Source organism: Manis javanica, chromosome X (assembly GCF_040802235.1).
Source record: "Manis javanica isolate MJ-LG chromosome X, MJ_LKY, whole genome shotgun sequence".
Classification (NCBI taxonomy): Eukaryota; Metazoa; Chordata; class Mammalia; order Pholidota; family Manidae; genus Manis; species Manis javanica.
This window is the reverse complement of record NC_133174.1, coordinates 10775594-10796817: the sequence shown is the minus strand read 5'-3', so window position 1 is coordinate 10796817 and position 21224 is coordinate 10775594. Positions and strand designations below refer to the sequence as shown.

General features: G+C 42.2%; 2 protein-coding genes across 2 annotated transcripts in view; one reads left to right on the top strand and one right to left on the bottom strand.

The window, feature by feature from the left end:
* Positions 1-21224, top strand: part of CTPS2 (CTP synthase 2) — a 128701-nt gene that overhangs the window by 60958 nt on the left and 46519 nt on the right. The window contains 1 exon segment of the mRNA XM_073227464.1: positions 14817-14913. Within this exon segment, the coding sequence (XP_073083565.1) occupies positions 14817-14913 (97 nt within the window).
* On the bottom strand, positions 2366-6730 carry S100G (S100 calcium binding protein G). The gene is made up of 3 exons (XM_017663810.3): positions 6588-6730; positions 5968-6111; positions 2366-2603 (listed from the first exon to the last, which is right to left on the bottom strand). The coding sequence occupies exons 2-3, from the start codon at positions 6100-6102 to the stop codon at positions 2499-2501; spliced, it is 240 nt and encodes a 79-aa protein (XP_017519299.1). The 5' UTR covers positions 6103-6111; positions 6588-6730; the 3' UTR covers positions 2366-2498.

The window sequence follows — 21224 nt, the reverse complement described above, 5'->3', positions numbered from 1 at the left end:
CCCTGGCCTGATCCCAGATTTATTGACTTCAGATTTCAGAGGTCTGGAAGTTTGTATCTCCTATGGCATCTTGTATAATGCCTTGCCCATAGGAGATGCTTTATGTATGTCAGAGTTGAAAGAAATAATGTTTATTTATTCTGTGAGGAACTGATTGAAATTCAGAACATAGGCTAAAATGGAAAGCTGGCATGACCTAGATATTAGAACTCAGCAAAGCCCTTGAAACAAAAAAACCCCAAGGTATAGACTGATGTTGGTTATTAATAAATATGTGAAAATCTTAAATAATATATAAATGTCTAACAGCATTAAAGAATAATCGATCATGGCTGGATAATGTGTTTATCCCAGGATTAAATTGATTAATGTATTGATCAAACAGGAGAGAGAACTCCCATCTCTCCATAGATGATCAATACCCACAATCTCATAACGAACTAGGAAGAGAAGGGTACTTCTTAAGCAAGGGAAAGAATATCTTTTACAAACCAATATCCAACAGTAAATTCGATGGGGAAATAGTAGAGGATTCCTCTTAAAACTAGAATGAAAATGTGCACTCTTGTGACTAATGAAGTTGTGAAAATGGGCCTGGCTAATGCTGTCTGGGAAGTGAGGCTGGCGTTCTCCAGCCTATTTGTAGAAATAGAATCAAGACAGCCTTTTAGGAAATCAATTAGGTGGACTGTTTCACAAACCATAAAAATATTCATACCTTGTGACTCAGACATTTACTTCTCAGAAATCTCCTAAGGAAATCGGGTATGTTGACAGAGATATGAACAGGTACTCATTATAACATTAGAAGAAGCAGAAATGACAATAATATAAATGCCCCACAATGCGAAAGTAGTTAAGACTATTATGGGATATCCCTACAGTGGATGTAATTAGTCATTAGAAATGTTGAAGGCTTTAGATGCCAGGAGAATGCTTTTGTGTTGAGCTAGAACAATACAGATTGCATTTGAACCTTCCTTCATTGTGGCTAAAAATCTCCTTAGGTTCTTGGTGGAAGGCCTAGAAGTCATTTTTCTTTTGTTTGATTAAGTTCCTTTCCCACCCTTCTACCCTCCTCTCCTCTGCCCTCCTCCTTGAGCTGCTGGACCCAACAAATGGAACTTGAGGGCTAGCTGTTCCTCAGATCCAAGGGTCCCAGCAGCACGGGATGGCGGAGCAGGGAGGCCCTAGTCTACCTGTCCCTTTTTTAAAATCTATTTATTTATTTTTTTGAAGGATCATCGATAAACAATCTTACATTGGTTTCAAATATACAACACAGTGGTTCCACAGTTAACCACATTATTAAACCCTCACCCCACTAGTGCAGTTACTGTGTCAACATAGGAAGATGTTACGGAACCACTGGCTATGTTCTCCATGCTCTGCTACCATCCCCATGACCAACTTATGATTGAGAACTTTTGTGCCCTTTTATCCCCCATCCCCCAACCCTCCCCCATGGTGACCACCAGTCCCCTCTTAGTGTCTATGAGTTTACTGCTATTTTGTTCACTTTATTTTGTTTTGTCTTTAGATTCCACAAGTGAAATCATATGGTATTTGTCTTTCTCTACCTGGCTTATTTCACTTCACATAAAACCCTCTAGGTCCATCTATGTTGTTGCAAATGGCAGGATTTCTTTTTTATGGCTGAGTAGTATTCCACTGTGTATATGTGTATCTTCTTTATCCATCCATCTGTTGATGGACATGTTAGGTGCTTCCATAACTTGGCTATTATAAGGGGTGCATATATCTTTTTGAATCAGGGATTTTGTTTTCTTTGGGTACATTCCTAGAAGTGGAATTGCTGGGTCTTACGGTATTTCTATTTTTAGTTTTGGAGGAACCTTCATGCTGCTTTCCACTGTGGCTGCACCAATTGACATTCCCACCAACAGTGCAGGAGGGTTCCTTCCCTTTTATTTTTACACATCCTATACCAGAATCAAGGCCACGTCCTTGGTGATGGAGCAGAATGACCTGGTCTCGTATGCCTTCTAGTCCCTGGAGAGGGTCATTGATCCAAAAATCAAATGCCAGGAGATGACTTAAAGACAAATGCCTGCTCTTTGAAATCTGCTTCTCACTGGCTATTACCTAGAATGAAATACGAGGTGAACCCGGGTATGATGTGAACCAGAGTAGTTGGGGAGGGAGACAAGGAACACGGTTATTCTGGTGGGAGAGTGGATGGAGCTGGTTTGGTAAGTCAGAATTCTTTCTAAGTCACTGACATCATCTTTGCAGTCTTGGTCAAGATCATGGAACTATTCTGGGCCTTTTTTTTTAATCTATAAAATAAGATGCATCCGACTAAGGTTACTTTCATGTGAAGGTCAGTACTTGGCAAAACGAGACATGTAAAGAATTTCTTTATTAACAATAATTGGACCGCAGAATAATTGCAAAGAATTAAACGAGACACTGGTGATTCCAAATAGAATGGGGTGATGTCCCAGGTGCTTAGAATATTGTTTTGTTTTTTTCCTTCACTGGGATATCTTTTTCACGAACACCTGGAATTCTTCGAAACTAACTTCTCCATCTCTGTTCTTGTCCAGTTCTTGAAAGAGGTCATCTAGGGTGCTTGGACCCTGGTTTTAGACAAAAAGGATGGATAAGGGAGAGGAGAGAGAATGCATCAGTTTCTGCTACACCTTTTCAAAAGTCAGAGGCACTGAGTCGGTGTTCCAAGGAGGCAGCTGAGTTTTGGATCACATGCTACTGGTAGTTAGAGGTGGAAAACCAACTTCAGCTGTAGTATTGCTTCAAGTCACATGACTGGCTACCCTTTTAAAAGTTTTCCTGCATTACATTTAGTATTTTAATATTGATAATGGGTATTTTAATATAACTGGCTTTCTGTGTAATCTTACCTATATTTTCTTTATGTCTCTAAAAACATTGTTTCCAGGAGTCCAAGGGCTTCACTGGACTGCCAAGGGGTGTATGGACCCCAAATGGTTGAGGACCCTGCCCCAAGATTTTCCTGGGAGCTGGTTTTGTGTCCGGCTCCAGGGCTGGGCTGATGTATCACCCAAGGCAGCAGGCATGGCTGCCACTGGTTGGCCTGTGCCCAGGGCTGAGCCTGTGCAGTGTCTCAACCACTGTGGGGAGAGCTGCTTTTCACAGGAGGAGACAGGCCCCGGGACAGCTGCTGACTTGCCCCAGGGCCTGCAGCTGGCAAGTGGAGAGCTTGGGGTTCAAACATTGACTCTAGAATTCAACCCCCCCAATCGAAGCGACCACTTCAGTTTTTCTGAACCCTGGGCTGTGGCTCACCTGCGTGCTCTTCAGGATGACTTTGCATTGGTGCCTCTCACACACTGGCACCCATCACAATCACCAGATGTGCTTGCTGATTTTTGTAAGTGCAGGTTGATGGGTCCCACTCCCAGCGTTTCTGATTCAGTGGGCCTGGGGTGGGGCCTGAGAATCTGTATTTCCAGTAGGTTCCCAGGCGATGTTGATGCTTGGGGTCCAAGACCAACCACGCTTGGAGAACCACTGCTTGCAATGTTACATGAAATCATGTTTGGCTTGACTCCCTTTTAACTGCTGATATTCCTTTGGGATCTGAAGCCAACTTAATTTTTGTCTCCCATAAAACTAAAAAGATAAAGCCATTATAGCTCTGACTTTCAGGTAGGAATTTATCTGTGGCAGAATAGAACCTAGGAAACCTATTGAAATAACAGTTTAGTTTGTAAGCCAGCTCCAAAAAATGGTTTGTAATTGTGGTAAATAATAGTTAAGATTTACTAATAATACTGATATTATTAGTTTTATTACTAATATAATATACTATTGTGTAATATAATATAATAAATGATTCTAATAAACTAATAAATACTACTAATATATAACATACTATTAGTATAATATACTAATAAAATTATAACTAATAATAGTTAATAAAAATAGTTAAATATTTGCCATCTTAACTATTTTTAAGTGTACAGTTCAGTGGTGTTCAGTATGTTGACATTGCTGTACCACAGATCTCTACATCAAGATATGTTTTAACCCCTAAGATTAAAGACAGTTGACACTTGGTATGAGAAGACCAAACTGTAAGTTAATTATTTGGCACCTGTTCTAGAAATATCTAACACTGTTTTCCTGACGCGTTTACTAGATTCAAAACCATACAAGGAGATCACATAAGCAGCATGTAGCTTGGAAAACCTTAGAAATCCGTATGGAAATATAATTAGATACATGACTTGGTAATTTGTATTAACTTACCATTAGTTCTCCTGCCTTTATCCAGATGATAAAAGTCTTATGTGTTTTTTATAGGACACACATAAAATACAGAAAAAAATATAGAAAAATTGTCTTACCTTTTAAAACAGCTTGAGTAGATCCCCTAGGCTTTCCTGTAAGATTATTATTTTTCTGCCTCTTATTATTAGTCCTTCCTATTATTATTATTATTTTTCTCCCTTTTGGCAAAATTCAAGTTTTTTTTTAGAATTTTCTTTCACAGAAACCTTTGTTTTAAATTTTAATTAAAAAAATCTTTGTTTCTGCTGGGGCCTTTAACTGTTTTGAGAAGTTATTTTATATTTTAACTACAAGAAAATGAGAAGATAACCAGATTATAAGGTCAGTGAATTCAGCTGTTTTTCTTTTTAGTACAAAAACCAGAAACCTTTTCAACAATCAAAACCCAAAACTTTCTCATATGTCATATGGGCAGAAGGGACATTTCTGGTTAAAATCTCGGAAGTGAATGCTTCTTTCTGAAATTACAGCTAAATAGTGACCAAGTCAGATATAACAATTGCTTAGCTGCTTCCATTTTGTTTTTTGAGAGGGCATCTCTCATATTTATTGATCAAATGGTTGTTAACAACAATAAAATTCAGTATAGGGGGGTCAATGCTCAATGCACAATCATTAATCCACCCCAAGCCTAATTCTCATCAGTCTCCAATCTTCGGAAGCATAACGAACAAGTTCTTACATGATAAACAAATTCTTACATAGTGAATAAGTTCTTACATGGTGAACAGTGCAAGGGCAGTCATCACAGAAACTTTCGGTTTTGATCACGCATTATGAACTATAAACAATCAGGTCAGATATGAATATTCGTTTGATTTTTATACTTGATTTATATGTGAATCCCACATTTCTCCCTTATTATTATTATTATTTTTAATAAAATGCAGAAGTGGTAGGTAGGTAGAAAACATAGTTTAGTTAGCTGCTTCTATTTTGAAAATCATTTTTAGTTGCAAAGGAAAGACAGTGGACTGGAGCAAGGAGAATCAGCCTCTCCCTCTTCCTTATTGCTTCTAGATGCACTTTGATTTTGACAACTCTGGGATGGTTTCGACAAGAACCTATAGCTAGAGAAATTTAATCCTTTCCTGCAAGGTGCCCCATTAACACAAATTTAGTTGTTTAACACAAATTTATACAAATGCAATGGTTTGAAATATAAATGGGTGTTGCTGGAGGGCCGTTTTTCAGCACAGGCAGGTTTTCTTAACAGACTGCTAAGGAAGTATTGGTCTTGTTGAGAGATCCTACCGACAGCAATGAAGCACATCCAGAGCCAACTAATACTATTTTATAGGCCTCTTTGGTTTCCCAAAGCCTGGCCCGGAGGTGCTGAATCCAGCTTGAAGACCTTAGTGCGCTTGCTTGGCGACCTGCGGACCTACCAGGTTTAACTCAAGTGCCATCAGTGCTTCTGTTGATTGTGGCTGGTCCTGGAGAGTCCTGGGCCCTGGCTGTTGGGGATAGAAGGCTTGACCCCTGCTGTCTAGTAGCTGGCCTGGGAGGAAACCTCCCATTCAAGTGCCCTCCCTCAAGAGATGCCGCCCTAGGCTGCTGTGCTCCGCCAGATGGAGCTCTGACCAGTACAAGCAGACCTCAGCCTCCTTTCTCTCCCCTCCCATCCCCTCCCACTCTGCTTCAGCGACCCTGCCGTTTTGCACTTACTTTGAGTAAACTGGGGAATTCGCTCTGAATCAATAGCTTCAGCTCCTCCTTCGACAGCTGGTCTGGATCACCTTCTTTGGCTGCATATTTTTCAAAAATGCTCTTCAGTTCTTCAGGAGACTTTTTTACACTCATTTTGGTGTCCTGTAAATTGGGAAAGAAATGAACTTACCAAAAAGCTGAAGTGGAGTTTTATACTGGTGATTCCAGCAGGAGTTCAGTGCCACTGGACTGTTTCCTTGGCATAGGTGGGGGGGAGTAAAGGAAAGTGGGGAGAAGGGGAGAGGAGAAGAAGAAAGGGGGTGGAGAAACTTGGGAGCCACACTAGTGACTGCTAATGCAGCTCAAAATAATCAGCTCAGACAGTATATTAACTGTCTGTTCTTACAGTACATCGGTTAGGAGATAGTCCCTGGAGCCAAACACTTCTATTAGTAATCATGACAGTCTTCACTTTTTATGTACCTAGTCTTCGCTCCGTAGGCTATGCTCTTGAAGAAATCTGACCACAGCCTTCTAGCCTGTAAGTCAGTGTAATATCTCCAGGCGGCACAAACCCCTGTTCTCTGCAGCATTCTGAAGGGAAGCAGGAGCCCAGGTAATACTGAAAGCGCACTTACCCGGTAGCCCGGCAGTGAGGCAGCCAGAAGAATCAACTAGGAGTGTGAAGAGCTGAGCAGCATTGTGCGACTTTTATAGTCTTTACAGACACACCGCCCTGGTTATGAAATTTTCCTTTAGTTTGTCATTTAAGGGTAATTATTAATGGTTTTTGAAACCCAAGCTTAAGACTGCATGAACTTCATAATTAAGGGCAAGATCCAGTAATGGGCTGCCTCAACAGTTGCTTAATGGTTCAGAGTCCCAAGAGTAAGCCTGGATGTTTTTCCCCTTAGATTTACTTTCCCTTCAATGTGGCATTATATTTGCTCGCTGTTCACATTTTGGAAAGCTTAAAGATAGAGGGTGTTTTTTTCTATTTAGTGGCATATTTATTTAGGCTTGAAAAAATAACTTTATTCATCTCCAGAAAAAGTAACTAATAGATGGTCAACAAGTACCTAGTTAAAAAAATTACAGGATGGCCATTGAAGTCCCTCTGATGTTCTATACATATTAGGTACTTACATATTTGAATAACTGAGTGAATGAGTAGAAGAGCAGGTTTAAGAAGTGGGGAGAAGAGACACAGTAATTGGTGATTTTATTTGGCAGAGCAAGATTACCAAGTAGCATAGTCATTTTTCAACTTTTTCATTATTTATTATTTCCATATCTGCTTTTGATTTCTCATTCCCCTTTTCCTTGCCAAGCATATTTTGCTACTCATTCTAAAAACTTGTAGAAACACTTGACTTATTTTTGTTCAGTTGGAAATACTTCAAACTTTTGAAACTGCCAGGATTTAAAATTGAAGACTAAATTTACTTCAATTGGAAACCATTCCATGAAAGAACTAGGGCATTTCCAGAGGACATTAATCGAGTACTGATTGTAACTCACAGGAAGGGGTTCCAGATTGACTTTAAATGCATCTACCAGCTTTTAAACACTTGTACACCTCCACACTTGTATAATTTTCTCTGACCTTTCATTATATCACATACAAATTGTGGATTGAGCTACTGGACTGTATTTCTCTCCGATGTTTTTCAGTCCCAAAATTCTAGAGCCTCACTTACCTTGGAGAACAAATGTGAAATCTTAGAGTTCCTTAAAAGCATCCCACCAATGCTGAGTATTTAGCATTCTGCGTGTCTTGGCCATCTTGTTATGTCATTCTTGCTTGTGTCATAGATTATTTGACTTTAGTATGCACCAGTAGTGAATAGGTATTAGCTCGCTTCTTGGGTTCAAGATAGGCATTTTGTTTTTAGTTGTAAGATTTTACACAAAAATATTCCGATTTTGGCAATACATTTTAATCAAGATTTTAGAGAATTTCTGGTGTTTTTATAGTTACACTCTGTGTTACCTGGGAGGTGGTAGGCTTTTGTTGAACAATCATAGCAAGAAATTTTTTCCTCTTATAGCAGTTTTAAAGACTTCGAATCTACAGAAAAGCTTGCAAGACTAGTCAGTGCACACCAACCCTCGTTTTGTCCAGATTCCCTGATCGCTAACATTTCCACATATGCTTTCTCTTCCTATGGACAGATACCTACCCTGTCAACCCAACCATTTGAGAATCAGTTGCAGACTGACTGTCTTCCTAAACACGTCAGCATCTTATCTCTTAAGGACAAGGACATTCTCCTACACAACCACAATGCCATTATCACAGCCCAAATTCAAACCTCCACAGCTGTTGAAAGTGCATCCTAAACCGTTTGTTCTTTCAAATTAGCACCTGTGAGCTAAAAGCAATATGGCATTTGTTACATTTCTAGAGTCTATATTGAAGAAATAGTTTTAATAACTACAAAATATATATGTAACTACATGATTTTAATAGCTATATATTATATCATAGATAGCTTGTTATAGGTTATAGGTTATAACGTGGCACATATTGTATATATGATGGGTGTGTATGTAAAATTAACTCTAAGAGAAACATTTGGAACAGTTTTAGTTAGTAGTCTTTTAGACTATAGATCTCTTATTTCAAGGGAGGACCTCTGATTAAAACAGGCTCCACACTGCTGGTTGTCAGAATTTATGCTTGTGGTAAATGCTAACAGAACTTGAAAAAGAAGCCTTACATTTTTGGGTCTTAAGTTTTCAGTTGCTCATCTCTGCTGTTAGATTTCTGGTCTCTTATTTTTCTCTTTACCTGTCCACTCAAGCGTGAGGGTAAAGCTGCAGTGGGAAACGCAAAATCCACCAATGGCTATTCTCATGAAACATTAACTAAAAATATATGGAGTCAGGCGATAAACACAGGGTGTGTTCCAAAGAGTGCATTTTGAAACCAGAGAAGGGGGGAAAATGACAGGTTCACGAGATCGGTCATGGAAAAATGGAAAGGCAAAGGTTATTTATCAACTTGCTGTTCAATTGCTTGATCTTTGAACAGACTTAAGTTTTTCCTAGGAAAGCCAAGAGTAACTTAATTTTAAAAGCTCTGGGTGTCATAGGCTAACGTGGCTGTTATTCTACTCCAAGTCCAGAGCAGGCACTGGACCTTTTGGAGAGGGTACAGCGTCTAGCCCTGCAAAACAGAATGTGCCGGCAGGGCACTCTCAGGGTTGTGCTGTCTCTGATCCTGGGGTGCAGAAGAGACCCTCGCCCCTAAAGCGCAGCTGTCCCTAACAGGCAGCCCCCTTGCCCTGCCTGCCTGTGCCCCAGGGAAGTTTGCTTCCATGCGCACTTCTGGCCTTTGCCTGGGCTGAGAGTCTCCTCACCTGTCTGGGGTCCTGCCTGCGCTACGTTGAAAGAGGGCTCCATGTCATAGCTCATGTGCACTGAGGGCTGATAACGGTAATGTGGGCTGAGTGCCGCCCCTGGCCCCCCACCCATTACCCTGAGAAACCCTCCGAGCAGCCCTGTGAAATGGGTACTGCTGTCACCTCAGGTGTACAGACAGTCCAGGGCCTGCTCCAGATCACAGCGCTGGGGAGCGCCAGATCTTGGGTTCCAGTCCAGGCCCAGCTGCAGCCTCAGCCACCATGCCATCTGCCCCTCCCAGGAGGGCTTCTGTGAGGAGAGCTGGTCAGCGTTAGCATGAGGCCCAGAGGTAGCACTTAGACTTCAATATTGTGTTCACACCTGAAGGTATAAGCATGTTCTTTTCCTGATGGAAGTGACATAGGCCTTCTTTTACTGGTAGAAGGATGAGTTTAAAGACCAGAAAATATGTATGTATTTATAGGACTGCTCACCATTGTAGATTCACGCTGCTCAAGAGGTGGCGTGTTAGGAAGACATAGAGGGAAGTAAATCCTTCATCAGATGAGAGGCGGGCTTGGGCACAGCGGCGCTTCTGCCTCAGAGCTGATCACTGCTCCCCCACCTTCCATCTCCTGAAGTGACCTGCCCGCAGCCTCTGTGACATGCCTCCACTGCTCTTAGGCCCACTGAGCAGTCCCTTAGTCGCCTCTGTTTTTAATAAAAATCCAGGGAGATTTAATTATGGGGCACTTGATTGGACCCTGATACTCTGCTGAACTCTGGTGGAGACAGAGAGGAAGATCTAGGCCTTGGGCTTGATGAGTCCACACTTCAGTTTATCAGAGGAGGCACGTATATAGGCACGTATATGCAAAGATGGCAGAGGCTGAAGTTGTGTACAAGGACTGTGTTAGTTTCCTGGGGCCACTGTAACACATTACCATAAAGTTAGTGACTTAAAACAACACAGATTTTATTTTCTTTCAGTCCTTGAGCTCAGTCCCAGTGGGCTGGTAGGGCCACATTCCTTCTGGAGTTCCTAGGGGAGAATCTGTTTCTTTGCCTTTTCCAGCTTCTGGAGACGGCCTGCTCATAGCCCCTTCCTCCATCTTCAAATCCTGGAAGTAGCATCTTCCATTATTCTCCTCTCCCTCTCTCTCTCTCTCTCTCACCTCTGCTTTGTCATCCATCACTTTCTCTGATTCTGACCCTAACCCAGGATAATCTCCCATCTCAAGAGCTTTAATTTAATCACATCTGCAAAGTCCCTTTTGCCATGTCGCTAACATTCATTTAACATACGCAGGAGGACTAGGACTTGTATGTCTTTGGGGACATTATTCAGTCTATCACAGGATTAACTGAAAATGAACAAAGAGTGTGTAGGTTATTTACTTGATATATAGTGCGGTATGAATTTGGGGGCAATAAGGGGAACTGGAGAGCACCTCTGAAGTCAGAGCCCACGTGGAATGGGAGCAAGAAGGTGTCTGAGGAAAAGGAATGAAGAGACAGTATGTGTGTAGTGGGACTGTGGGGAGGGGAGCCGAGGGGCCCTCGGCCGTGGACTTGTCTGGCCCAGGTGGAAATCACAATTTAGAATATGTGGGGAGAGCATAGGTAGATGGGGCTCCTGAGTGAGGTGGAACCTACGTACCACTCGGAAGCATTTAGATTTGATCTGTGGTGACAGAGGCTGCTGTAGCTGGCAGTGTGACACAGCATTAGTTCATACTCTGTGAGCAGCATGAATGGGTTCATACTTTATATACAACTTGAATATGACTCAAGAATCAAAATCAGAAGCAGGCTTGGAAAAAAAAGCAGCAGAAGAAGCCAGTGGACAGGAGGAAAGGATTGGTTTGGGGAATCCTTGTAAAGAATACTTGAGGAATATGCTAGAAAGTCTGAAGAGATTCACTGTGTGTTGCCTAAGAGGCTGGAAACATTTGCCTGGGGGTAGGCTCCCCCAGTGTCCAAATGAAATGTCCAAAGGCAAGGGCCATGAGGGAAGCCGGCCTTAGCAGGGCTCTGTCGGGAATTGCATCTTTGATAAGAAAACCCAACTTCCCTAGACATGGTTGTTTAAGGCCCCCAGGACACATGCGTGAAGTTGAACCCATTGCACTTTTGTTGTGGGCTACAGAAACTTAGGTAAAGGTTAATTAGTGCCACACTTAGCCTTCTGTGGTAATTTTACATCTCCTAAAGCTTTATCACCACCAGTATTCATTACTTATTGATCCTTTTTTATTTTTCTTATGCTATTAGACTCAGTTCCAAGAAAGGAAAGCTCGGTCGTGGGGGTCACAACAGCCGGTATTTAGGCAAAAACAGTTTGGGCCCAGGCAATCCTTTTGCAGTGGAAGAGGCATTTTGCAGCATCTAGGGTATTTGGGTAATGTTGGGGTGGAAGGTAAAGCATATTTGAGGTTCTGTTCTTTAACCCCCCCAAGAAATGATAAAAGGTATGCTTTGAAACTTTGATGTTCTCCTGTCCTCAGGTTTTCTGTAGAAGGAATGCCAGGAACAAAGACGTTTTCCTTGATTGTGTTGCTGAATCAGGCTGCTGATAACCCATGCGGCAGTCATATTGTCGTCTTTAGAGCTTTGTAGGATTGATTGCCTGGTTATAGCTGCCTCGTCTGCAAGGCACCTAGCTGTGCCAGGCTCGGCCAGAAGTGCACCTTGTTCTCCACCTTCCCCAGCCTTCCCCTTCCAGAGTGTTTGGATTGTCTGGACTTCCTCTGACTGAATGGCCAGTGGACAGCCCACTGAGGCCTCCTCAGCCTGGTCAGAGAGGGCAGCAACTCTCCTGTCACTTCTCACTCTGCTTTTCCTCTTTCCACTGACTCAAGGCGTTGTTTAGCCTCAGAAAGCTGCTCCTGTCTGCTCCCCATCTTTTCTCTCACGTTTTCTTTGCTTTCTCCACTGGTTTCTGTGCCAGCACATTTTCCTCGGAGGATCACAGCGGCTGTTGGAGCTTGGGATTTCTGTCTGTGCTCTCATTTCAGGAGAAGGTTGTATTTATTACTCCTGAAAACAGCAGGGATAATGGGAACTAATACCTTAGTGGGAGGGTATTAGTAAAATAATGCATTTTACTCTTTGCACCTGAAATTTGTATTTTCATTAAAATAATACTATATACAAAGTTTTTTAGCCAATAGTTCCAAAAGACCTATAATGAAAAATTCAGTAATCTCCTCTAGCACTCCCAACTCCTCCAGCTGTTTCTCTTAATATTTACCTTCATGTTTCCAAATACCCTCCTATGGCTCTGTCAGGAAGTTCCAGACTTCCCCCTCTGTGGGAGGAGTATTTAATGTCCTTAGGCACCCCCCGCAGCTTTTGCTTGGAAATACTTTCTGCCTTGTGCTTGTCCAAGTTCATCCCAAGTAAGCGGCAAGGCAGATTTCCTATTGTCAGTTGAGTCATTTGACTCTTCTTAGTGGTTCACACCAGAACATTTCTTGAATACTAAACACGCCAATCACTGAACAAACTACATTAAAAAAGACTCTTTCTGGGTCGTAGAGCCCAGTGCGGTAATAAGGGTGGACTGAAGACTCGCAGGACACTTACAAGAAGCCAGGAGTAGTTTGTTGCTGTGGCCTTCCTAGAAGGTTCAGGATATCTTAAACTTAAGCGGAAACTGGGGCTGTGAATAAACTTAGGACTTCTTAGGAGTCTGTGGTGGGCGGGGTAGTCTTATCTGCCCTTTCCTAGAAAATACATAAAGGGCTGGGAGTTATTTGCCAACCGGAAGCACATGTTCTCTCACACCTCATTCCAGTAATGCTAAATCTAGCCGTCATTAGCCAAGCAAAGAAGGCAGGAAAGAGATTCCAAGGCCAAGAGCACTTCTGAACTGAGCACTCCATCCAACACGGGGCATACTCGGGTTTTCTCTCCACCCCTGCCCCTCAGTGACTCCTGGAGCATACTTGGGGCACAGGGTTCAGGTGACTTGCAAGTTCTTCTGCGTCACTGATAAGATCAGACTGGTTCTTGGAAAATTTTTACCTTGGGAAATTCCAGTTGTCAAGGCTTCCTATAGAGCAATATGTGGCAGATAGGCTATGGGAGGGAGAAAGAGAAAGGTTTTTTGAGGGGGAAGCCTGAGCAATTCCTTTAGAACAGGTTAACTCACCCAATGTAGCCTGTCCTAACTTAAGAAAAACAGATGAAGTGAAACAAAAATCACGAGATCATAATGAGCAAAACTGAGAAAACAGAGAAGTGACTCACGAGAACAGGCTTTTCATAAAAATCAAGAGTTTCTGAATGTCTGTGGAGTAATCATAAAAGTAAACCTGAAATTATTTTGTCTGAGTTCCTTCCTTCATCCATTCAGACATTCGCTCTGTGCGCGCTGGTGCCAGCATCATGCAGGCCCGTGGCAGGCCCGGACTTGCTCTAGGACGCAAAGGGCCCCGAGGCTGACTGAGGGAAGGATCTGTGGGTGGGGAGGAGGACCCTGACCAGGATGGGGTGTCCTGGGGAGTGTCAGCACCTTCCTCCCACCCCCTCGAATCTCACATAGGACAGGTGAGCTAAGATCTTGAGGTTGGGGATGCTGTCATTTAGGCAAAGAGGGTAGGGGAGTGGGAGAAGATTTTCTGGGCAGAGAAACAGCCTGTGTGAAGTCCCCAGGGCTGGAGGAAAGGAGATGTACTTGAGGATGTGAAGGCAGGTTGGGGTGACTAGAGCTCTGGGAGGTGAGGCTGGAGGGCTCGGCTGGGAGATAGCCGCAGGCGAGGATGTGGTGCGGGAGAAATGCCACGAGTCCTCTGTGGTGGGGCAGCCCGTCTGCGAGTGCTGGCTGTAGCCTGCAGGGGTAGCTGGGCAGGGGCTGCCCTTTGGGTGGTGGTCAGAGCTGTGGATGGATGCAGGGAGGCGGGAGGGGGAAATCGATAGCATTTGACAGATTGGAGATGAGGATGGGGGGGAGGGAGAGATCCAGGGTGGCCCTTAGGTTTCTGACCTATAGAATGTGTAGAATGAATGACATTCCACCACCACCCCCCTTTTTTTTCTAAAAGGAATCCTAATGGTTTCTACAACAAGTACTTTCAGTAAACTTTTACCTGAGGGCTGACATATTTGCTTATGGAAAATCTTTAAGGAATGAAGTGGGCAGTGGGAGATGGCTTTTATTATGGGAGGGGCATGAACACCAAAGTGGGGGACCCCAGAAGCCCAGAACTTCAAGCGTGAACATTGCCTGCAACTGATAGGTTGAGTAATGATGGAAGGAAGGATATAAAGATGCTCCTGATAAATTTTTTAAAAGTCATTTGAATGAAAGATGAGAAGCAGCAATGGAAAGAAGCATACTATACGGAGGGTATAAAGCATGGCCACATTTCTGTAGGAAAACTGGAAAGTCTGACCAGAGTTTAGTGTTTAAGGAATATCCTTACCCAATGATCATTCCTCTGAAACTAAAGCTGGAAATTTGGGAAATTATATTTTTATAAGATGGCAAAACCAGACTTGCTTTCTTTTCTAAGGTGATTGATATGCCTGAACACAACCCTGGTGATTTGGGAGGAACAATGAGGCTGGGAATAAGAAGAACTGTTTTCAAAACGGAAAATTCAATATTAAGTAAGTGTCTCAGATCATTTGTTTTTACAAGACGTTGTGGTGGTTCGCCTGGCTGGCGGCCCAGCCCTCTTTGAGTCCTGACCCCACCCTGCCCCTTCTCTCACCCCCACTTCCCTTCCAAGTGGCCTCCCGCCTGGCTCCTCCCCTCCCCTGTCTCCCCATGCCCTCCTGTCCTCCTGCTTCCTGACCCCTTTCCCTGGGAGGGCTGCTAGAACACACGTGAATGCCCTTCTCCTTTGATTGCCACCACACCCTGTCCAGCAGACTATTCTGTGATTTCTCCATGCCCCTGGGAGTGACCTTGCACTGGGCGAGCGTGAATCAACCTCAGTTCTTTCCAATCCAGAGTTCTCTTCACCACATTGAAACCAGCTCTCTGTTAAATTGTTTCGTGTCTGACTGGTGTTAGCCACTAATTTATGAACTGCCTGAGGCGGGCAGTTATGTCTCGGCAGTATATTTCTCTGCTCCCCCAGTAGCTCCAGCATGGGAGAGGGAAATATGATGTGGCTCACTCTCTGACATTTCCTGATCTTCCACTCCTGGTTAGGTTATTCTAATTTATGTGGAACTTTTCTTCCAGAGGTTAATGTATTATATGAGACTGAGCGAATGTAAAAAATACCCAAAGCCCCTTAATCCAGTTTAGTACGTATATCTTGAGAGCTCCCTCTGTGCCACATGCATTGTGCCAGAGTCTGCAGACAGAGTAGTGAGCGAGACAGATCCCAGGCCTGCTCCCACCAGTCCCTCAAAACAAGTGGAAAATGTGATGCAAGGGGACATACATGCAAGGTGCTAAAAGGGCCATTTGCAGAGGAAGGAAACCTTAGAAATATGCCATACTCAGAGGAGACTAAGACCAGAAACAAATTGCTCCTTTAGGGATGATAAACAGCTTCAAAACAGTATAAAGCTTCCTAGTATGAGTGAAATTTAAGAAGGCAAACTTTCAAAGTGCCCCACATTTCCCTACTTTCTCTTGATAGGAAGCCCTTTCCTAAGGAACTTTTTTCTTTAAGGATGTTAGGATCTTTTCTCTGCGTGGGTATTCTTTGGCTTTTAGACATTTTCAAATACTTTGAAACTTTGTCCAAATAATTGCCTAAGTGATAGATAAAGCATGGTTAGTGAGAAATTTAATGTTTTACAATCAGATCTTCTATAAAAGAGTCAGTGATAATCATACGAAGCTTTTTAAAAGGAGCATTGTGTTCAATATATTTAAAATTTGGTCTCTCTTGATGGAAATTTATTTTTCTTTACACTAGACATAAAAGTAGTGTTGATGATTTTTATGAATCTTAACAGCAAATCTTGTTGCTTAGTTAATATCCTTTGCCTGTCTTGAAAAAAAATTATAAACAGCTTTATTGAGACACAATTTGCATACCATGCATTCCTCTGTTAAAAGTGTACAGTTCAGATAGGGTATTAAAGATGGCAGTGTGAGAGTTGAAACAGAGACCTCCATCTAAAACCACGTATAATATGAAAATATAATTAATACAACTAATCCTGAAAGAGCAACAGGAAAGAAGACTGCACCAGACTGCATACACCTGGAGAAAAGAATAAACATCACAGAACACGGTTGAGAACTTTCACAATATTCAGACGCTCCAGCCCCTTGGCTGGCTTTGCAGCTCCGAGGTCCCCCTCTGTGATACGCATACTGCTGTGCCTTCCTCTCAGACAGCCTGCACCCAGCTCGCAAACCGGCAAACTCTGCCTTGGCGTTAGGCCAGCCAGAGGGAAACCCTGCCTACAGCAGCTACAAACGCAAAGCGTAGAGGCTTATACCTGTGTGCTCAGCCCACTGGTTCTGACAGTGGAGGCAGGCATAGCAGCCAGGAAGCAGGAAACACTCTTTCCTCCCCACAGGCACCAGCACTGCACCCCTGCAACCCCAGACATCGCTCCAGGGGCTGAGCAGCTCCAGAGAGTAGAGCTTCTGGGCACTAGAGAGCACCACATACAAATATGAAATGTCAAACGAACCTGGTTCAAAGCAAAATCTCAACACCACCAGAAAAACGGGTGAGTGAGACTGAACTAATCGATCTTCCTGAAAGAGATTTCAAAATAAAAATCAGAAACATGCTCTTGGAGGTAGAGAAAAATATTCAAGAACTTGAGGACAAATTTAGGACAGAGATCCAATTGTTGAAGAGCACAGTGGAGGGTATTAAAAGCAGATTAGGTACAGTGGAGGAGACGATAAATGAAATAGAAACTAGAGAAGAGGAATACAAAGAAGCTGAGGCACAGAGAGAAAAAAGGATCTCTAGGAATGAAAGAATATTGAGAGAACTGTCTGACCAATCCAAATGGAACAATATCCACATTATAGGGGTACCAGAAGAAAAAGAGAGAGAAAAAGGGATAGAAAGTGTCTTTGGGGAAGGAATTGCTGAAAACTTCCCCAATCTGGGGAAGGAGAGAGTCTCTCAGGCCATGGAGGTGCACAGATCTCCCAACACAAGCGAAAGAAGGAGGACAACACCAAGACATATAGAAATTAAAATCACAAAGATCAAGGATAAGGACAGACTACTAAAAGCAGCCAGAGAGAGAAATAAGATCACATACAAAGGAAAGCCCATCAGGCTAACATTAGACCTCTCAGCAGAAACCTTACAAGCCAGAAGGGTGGGGCATGATGTATTTAATGCAGTGAAGCAGAAGGGCCTCGAACTAAAAATACTCTATCTGGCAAGATTATCATTTAAATTTGAAGAAGGGATTAAACAATTTCCAGATAAGCAAAATAGATGCAAAAATACTCAACAAAATGCTAGCAAACTGAATTCAAAAATACATCAAAAAGATCATCCACCATGATAAGGAGGATTTATTCCAGGGATTTAAGGATGGTACAACATTCAAAAATCCATCAACATCATCTACCACATCAACAAAAAGAAGGACAAAAACCACATGATCATTTCCATAGATGCTGAAAATGCATTTGACAAAATTCAACACCCATTCGTGATAAAAACTCTCAACAAAATGGGTATAGAGGGCAAGTACCTCAACATAATAAAGGCCATATATGACAAACCCACAGCCAGCATCAGACTTCACAGTGAGAAGCTGAAAGCTTTTCCTCTAAGGTCAGGAAGAAGACAAGGATGCCCACTCTCCCCGCTTTTACTGAACATAGTTCTGGAAGTCCTAGCCATGGCAATCAGACAACACAAAGAAATACAAGGCATCCAGATTGGCAAGGAAGAAGTTAAACTGTCCCTGTTTGCAGATAAAATCATATTGTCATAAAAAACCCTAGAGAATCCACTCCAAAACTTGTAGATCTAATACCTGAATTCAGCAAAGTTGCAGGATACAAAATTAATACACAGAAATCTGTGGCATTCCTATACACTAATGATGAACTAGCAGAAAGAGAAATCAGGAAAACAATTCCATTCATAATTGCATCAAAAAGAATAAAATACCTAGGAATAAACCTAACCAAGGAAGTGAAAGACCTGTACCCTGAAAACTACAAGACACTCATGACAGAAATTAAAGAGGACACTAGTAAATGAAAATTCATACCATGTTCTTGGGTAGGAAGAATTAATATTGTCAAAATGGCTATCCTGCCTAAAGCCATCAACAGATTCTGTGCAATCCCTATCAAAATACCAATAGCATTCTTCAATGAACTGGAGAAAATCGTCCTAAAATTCATATGGAACCACAAAAGACCCTGAATAGCCAAAGCAATCCTGGGAAGGAAGAATGAAGCTGGGAGGATTACGCTCCCTGTCTTCAAGCTCTACTACAAAGCCACAGTAATCAAGACAATTTGGTATTGGCACAAGAACAGACCCATAGACCAATGGAACAGACTAGATAGCCCAGATATAAACCTAAGCATATATGGTCAATTAATATACAATAAAGAAGCCATGGACATACAAGGGGGGCAGGACAGCCTCTTCAACAAGTGGTGTTGGCAAAACTGGACAGCTACATGTAAGAGAATGAAACTGGATTATTGTCTAACCCCATATACAAAAGTAAACTCGTAATGGATCAAATACCTGAGTGTAGGTCATGAAACCATAAAACTCTTAGAAGACAACATAGGCAAAAATCTCCTGAATATAAACATGAGCAACTTTTTTTCTGAATGCATCTCCTTGAGCAAGGGAAACAAAAGCAAAAATGAACACATGGGACTACATCAAACTAAAAATCTTCTGTACAGCAAAGGACAGCATGAACAGAACAAAAAGGCATCCTACAGTATGGAGAACATATTTGTAAATGACATATTGAATAGGGGGTTAGTGTCCAAAATATACTCACATGCCTCAACACCCAAAAAGCAAATAACCCAATTAAGAAATGGGCAGAGGATATGAACAGACAATTCTCCAAGAAGAAATTCAGATGGCCAACAGGTACATGAAAAGATGTTCCACATCACTAATTATCAGGGAAATGCAAATAAAATCCACAATGAGATATCATCTCATACCCGTTAGCATGGCCAGCATTGAATAGACTAAGAACAACAAGTGCTGGTGAGGATGCGGAGAAAGGGGAACCCTCCTACACTACTGGTGGGAATGTAAGCTAGTTCAACTATGTGGAAAGCAATATGGAGGTTCCTCAAAAAACTAAAAATAGAAATCCCATTTGACCTGGAGTTCCACTCCTAGTAATTTACCCAAAGAAAACAACTTCTCAGATTCAAAAAGACATATGCACCTCTATGTTTATTGCAGCAGTATTTGCAATAGCCAAGATATGGAAGCAACCTAACTGTCCATCAGTGGATGAATGGATAAAGAAGATGTGGTACATATACACAATGGAATATTATTCAGCCATAAGAAGAAAACAAATCCTACCATTTGCAACAACATGGATGGAGCTAGAGGGTATTATGCTCAGTGAAATAAGTCAGGCAGAGAAAGACAAATACCAAATGATTTCCCTCATTTGTGGAGTATAAAAATGAAGCAAAAATGAAGGAAGGAAACAGCAGCAGACCGACAGACTCCAAGAAGGGACTAGCCATTACCAAAGGGGAGGGGTGGTGGAGGGCGGGTGGGGAGAGAGAGAGAAAGGAATTGAAGGGTATTAGGATTGGCACACATGGTGTGGGGGATTCATGGGGAAGATTGTAGTACAGAGAAGGCCAATAGTGACTCTGTGGCATCTTACTATACCGTTCAGCAGTGACTGTAATGGCATATGAGGGGGACACGATAACATGGGTGAATGTAGTAACCACATTATTTTTTCATGTGAAACCTTTGTAAGAGTGTGTATTAATAATACCTCAAAAAAAAGTGTAGAGTTCACTGTTTTTTATTGTATTCTCAGAGCTGTGCGACTCTCACTGCAGCCAATTTTTGATCAGTTTTATCACCTCAAAAAGAAACCCTGTTCCCTTCAGCTTTCACCAGCCTCCCACCATCCCTAACCAACCGTTAATCTACTGTTCCTATAGATTTGCCTATTCTGGACATTTCATATAAAAGGAACCACATGGTATGTGGTATTTTATGCTTCTTTCATTTAGCATAATGTTTCAAGGTAATTGCACATTATAGCATGTATCAGCACTTCATTCCTTTTTATGGCTGAATAATATTCCATTGTGTGGTTAGACCACATTTTGTTTATCCATTCATCAGTTGATGGACACTTGGGTTGTTTCCATGCCTGCCTTGAATTTAAATTGTGCTTCATGGTTTGCAAAATGCCCATGAGTATATGAACCCCTGGTCTCTGGGAGGCATGAGGTTGTCCCTCCCACCTGTGGGAAGTCTTCCGTGGGTCTCCAAAAAACACTGTGTTGGAGAACAGAGAAGAATATGACCACTGTGCATGGCTCTACTGAGTGTCGTAAAAATATAAAAACAAATAGCACCGTATGTTTTGTTGTTTTTTTTGTCCCCCAAGCTGCCATATCTTTTTTGTAGGATTTTTTTTCTGTAGTCAACCCATTTATTTTGTAGGTTTTTCCCCCCCTATTCAGCATATTTCTGCAGAATGGTGGTAACAAAATGTATTTGCCTCCATTGCCTGTAAAAATAATTAATAGTTTTGATGGAAAGCATTTGTCTTCTCTGAGCTACACTGTCTCTCCCAGACCCCACCCACACCATGCACACCAATCATGACACCCTATAATCCCCTTCTCCCTCCCTCCCCACCCACCGTCCCTGACCCCTCCCCTTTGGTAACCAGTTGATGGAAAGCATTTTGATGCTATTCATTCTGTGTTTAAATTTGATTTATAGGCCAGTGATTGCAAGGCTCTGGATTAAATGGAAACACAG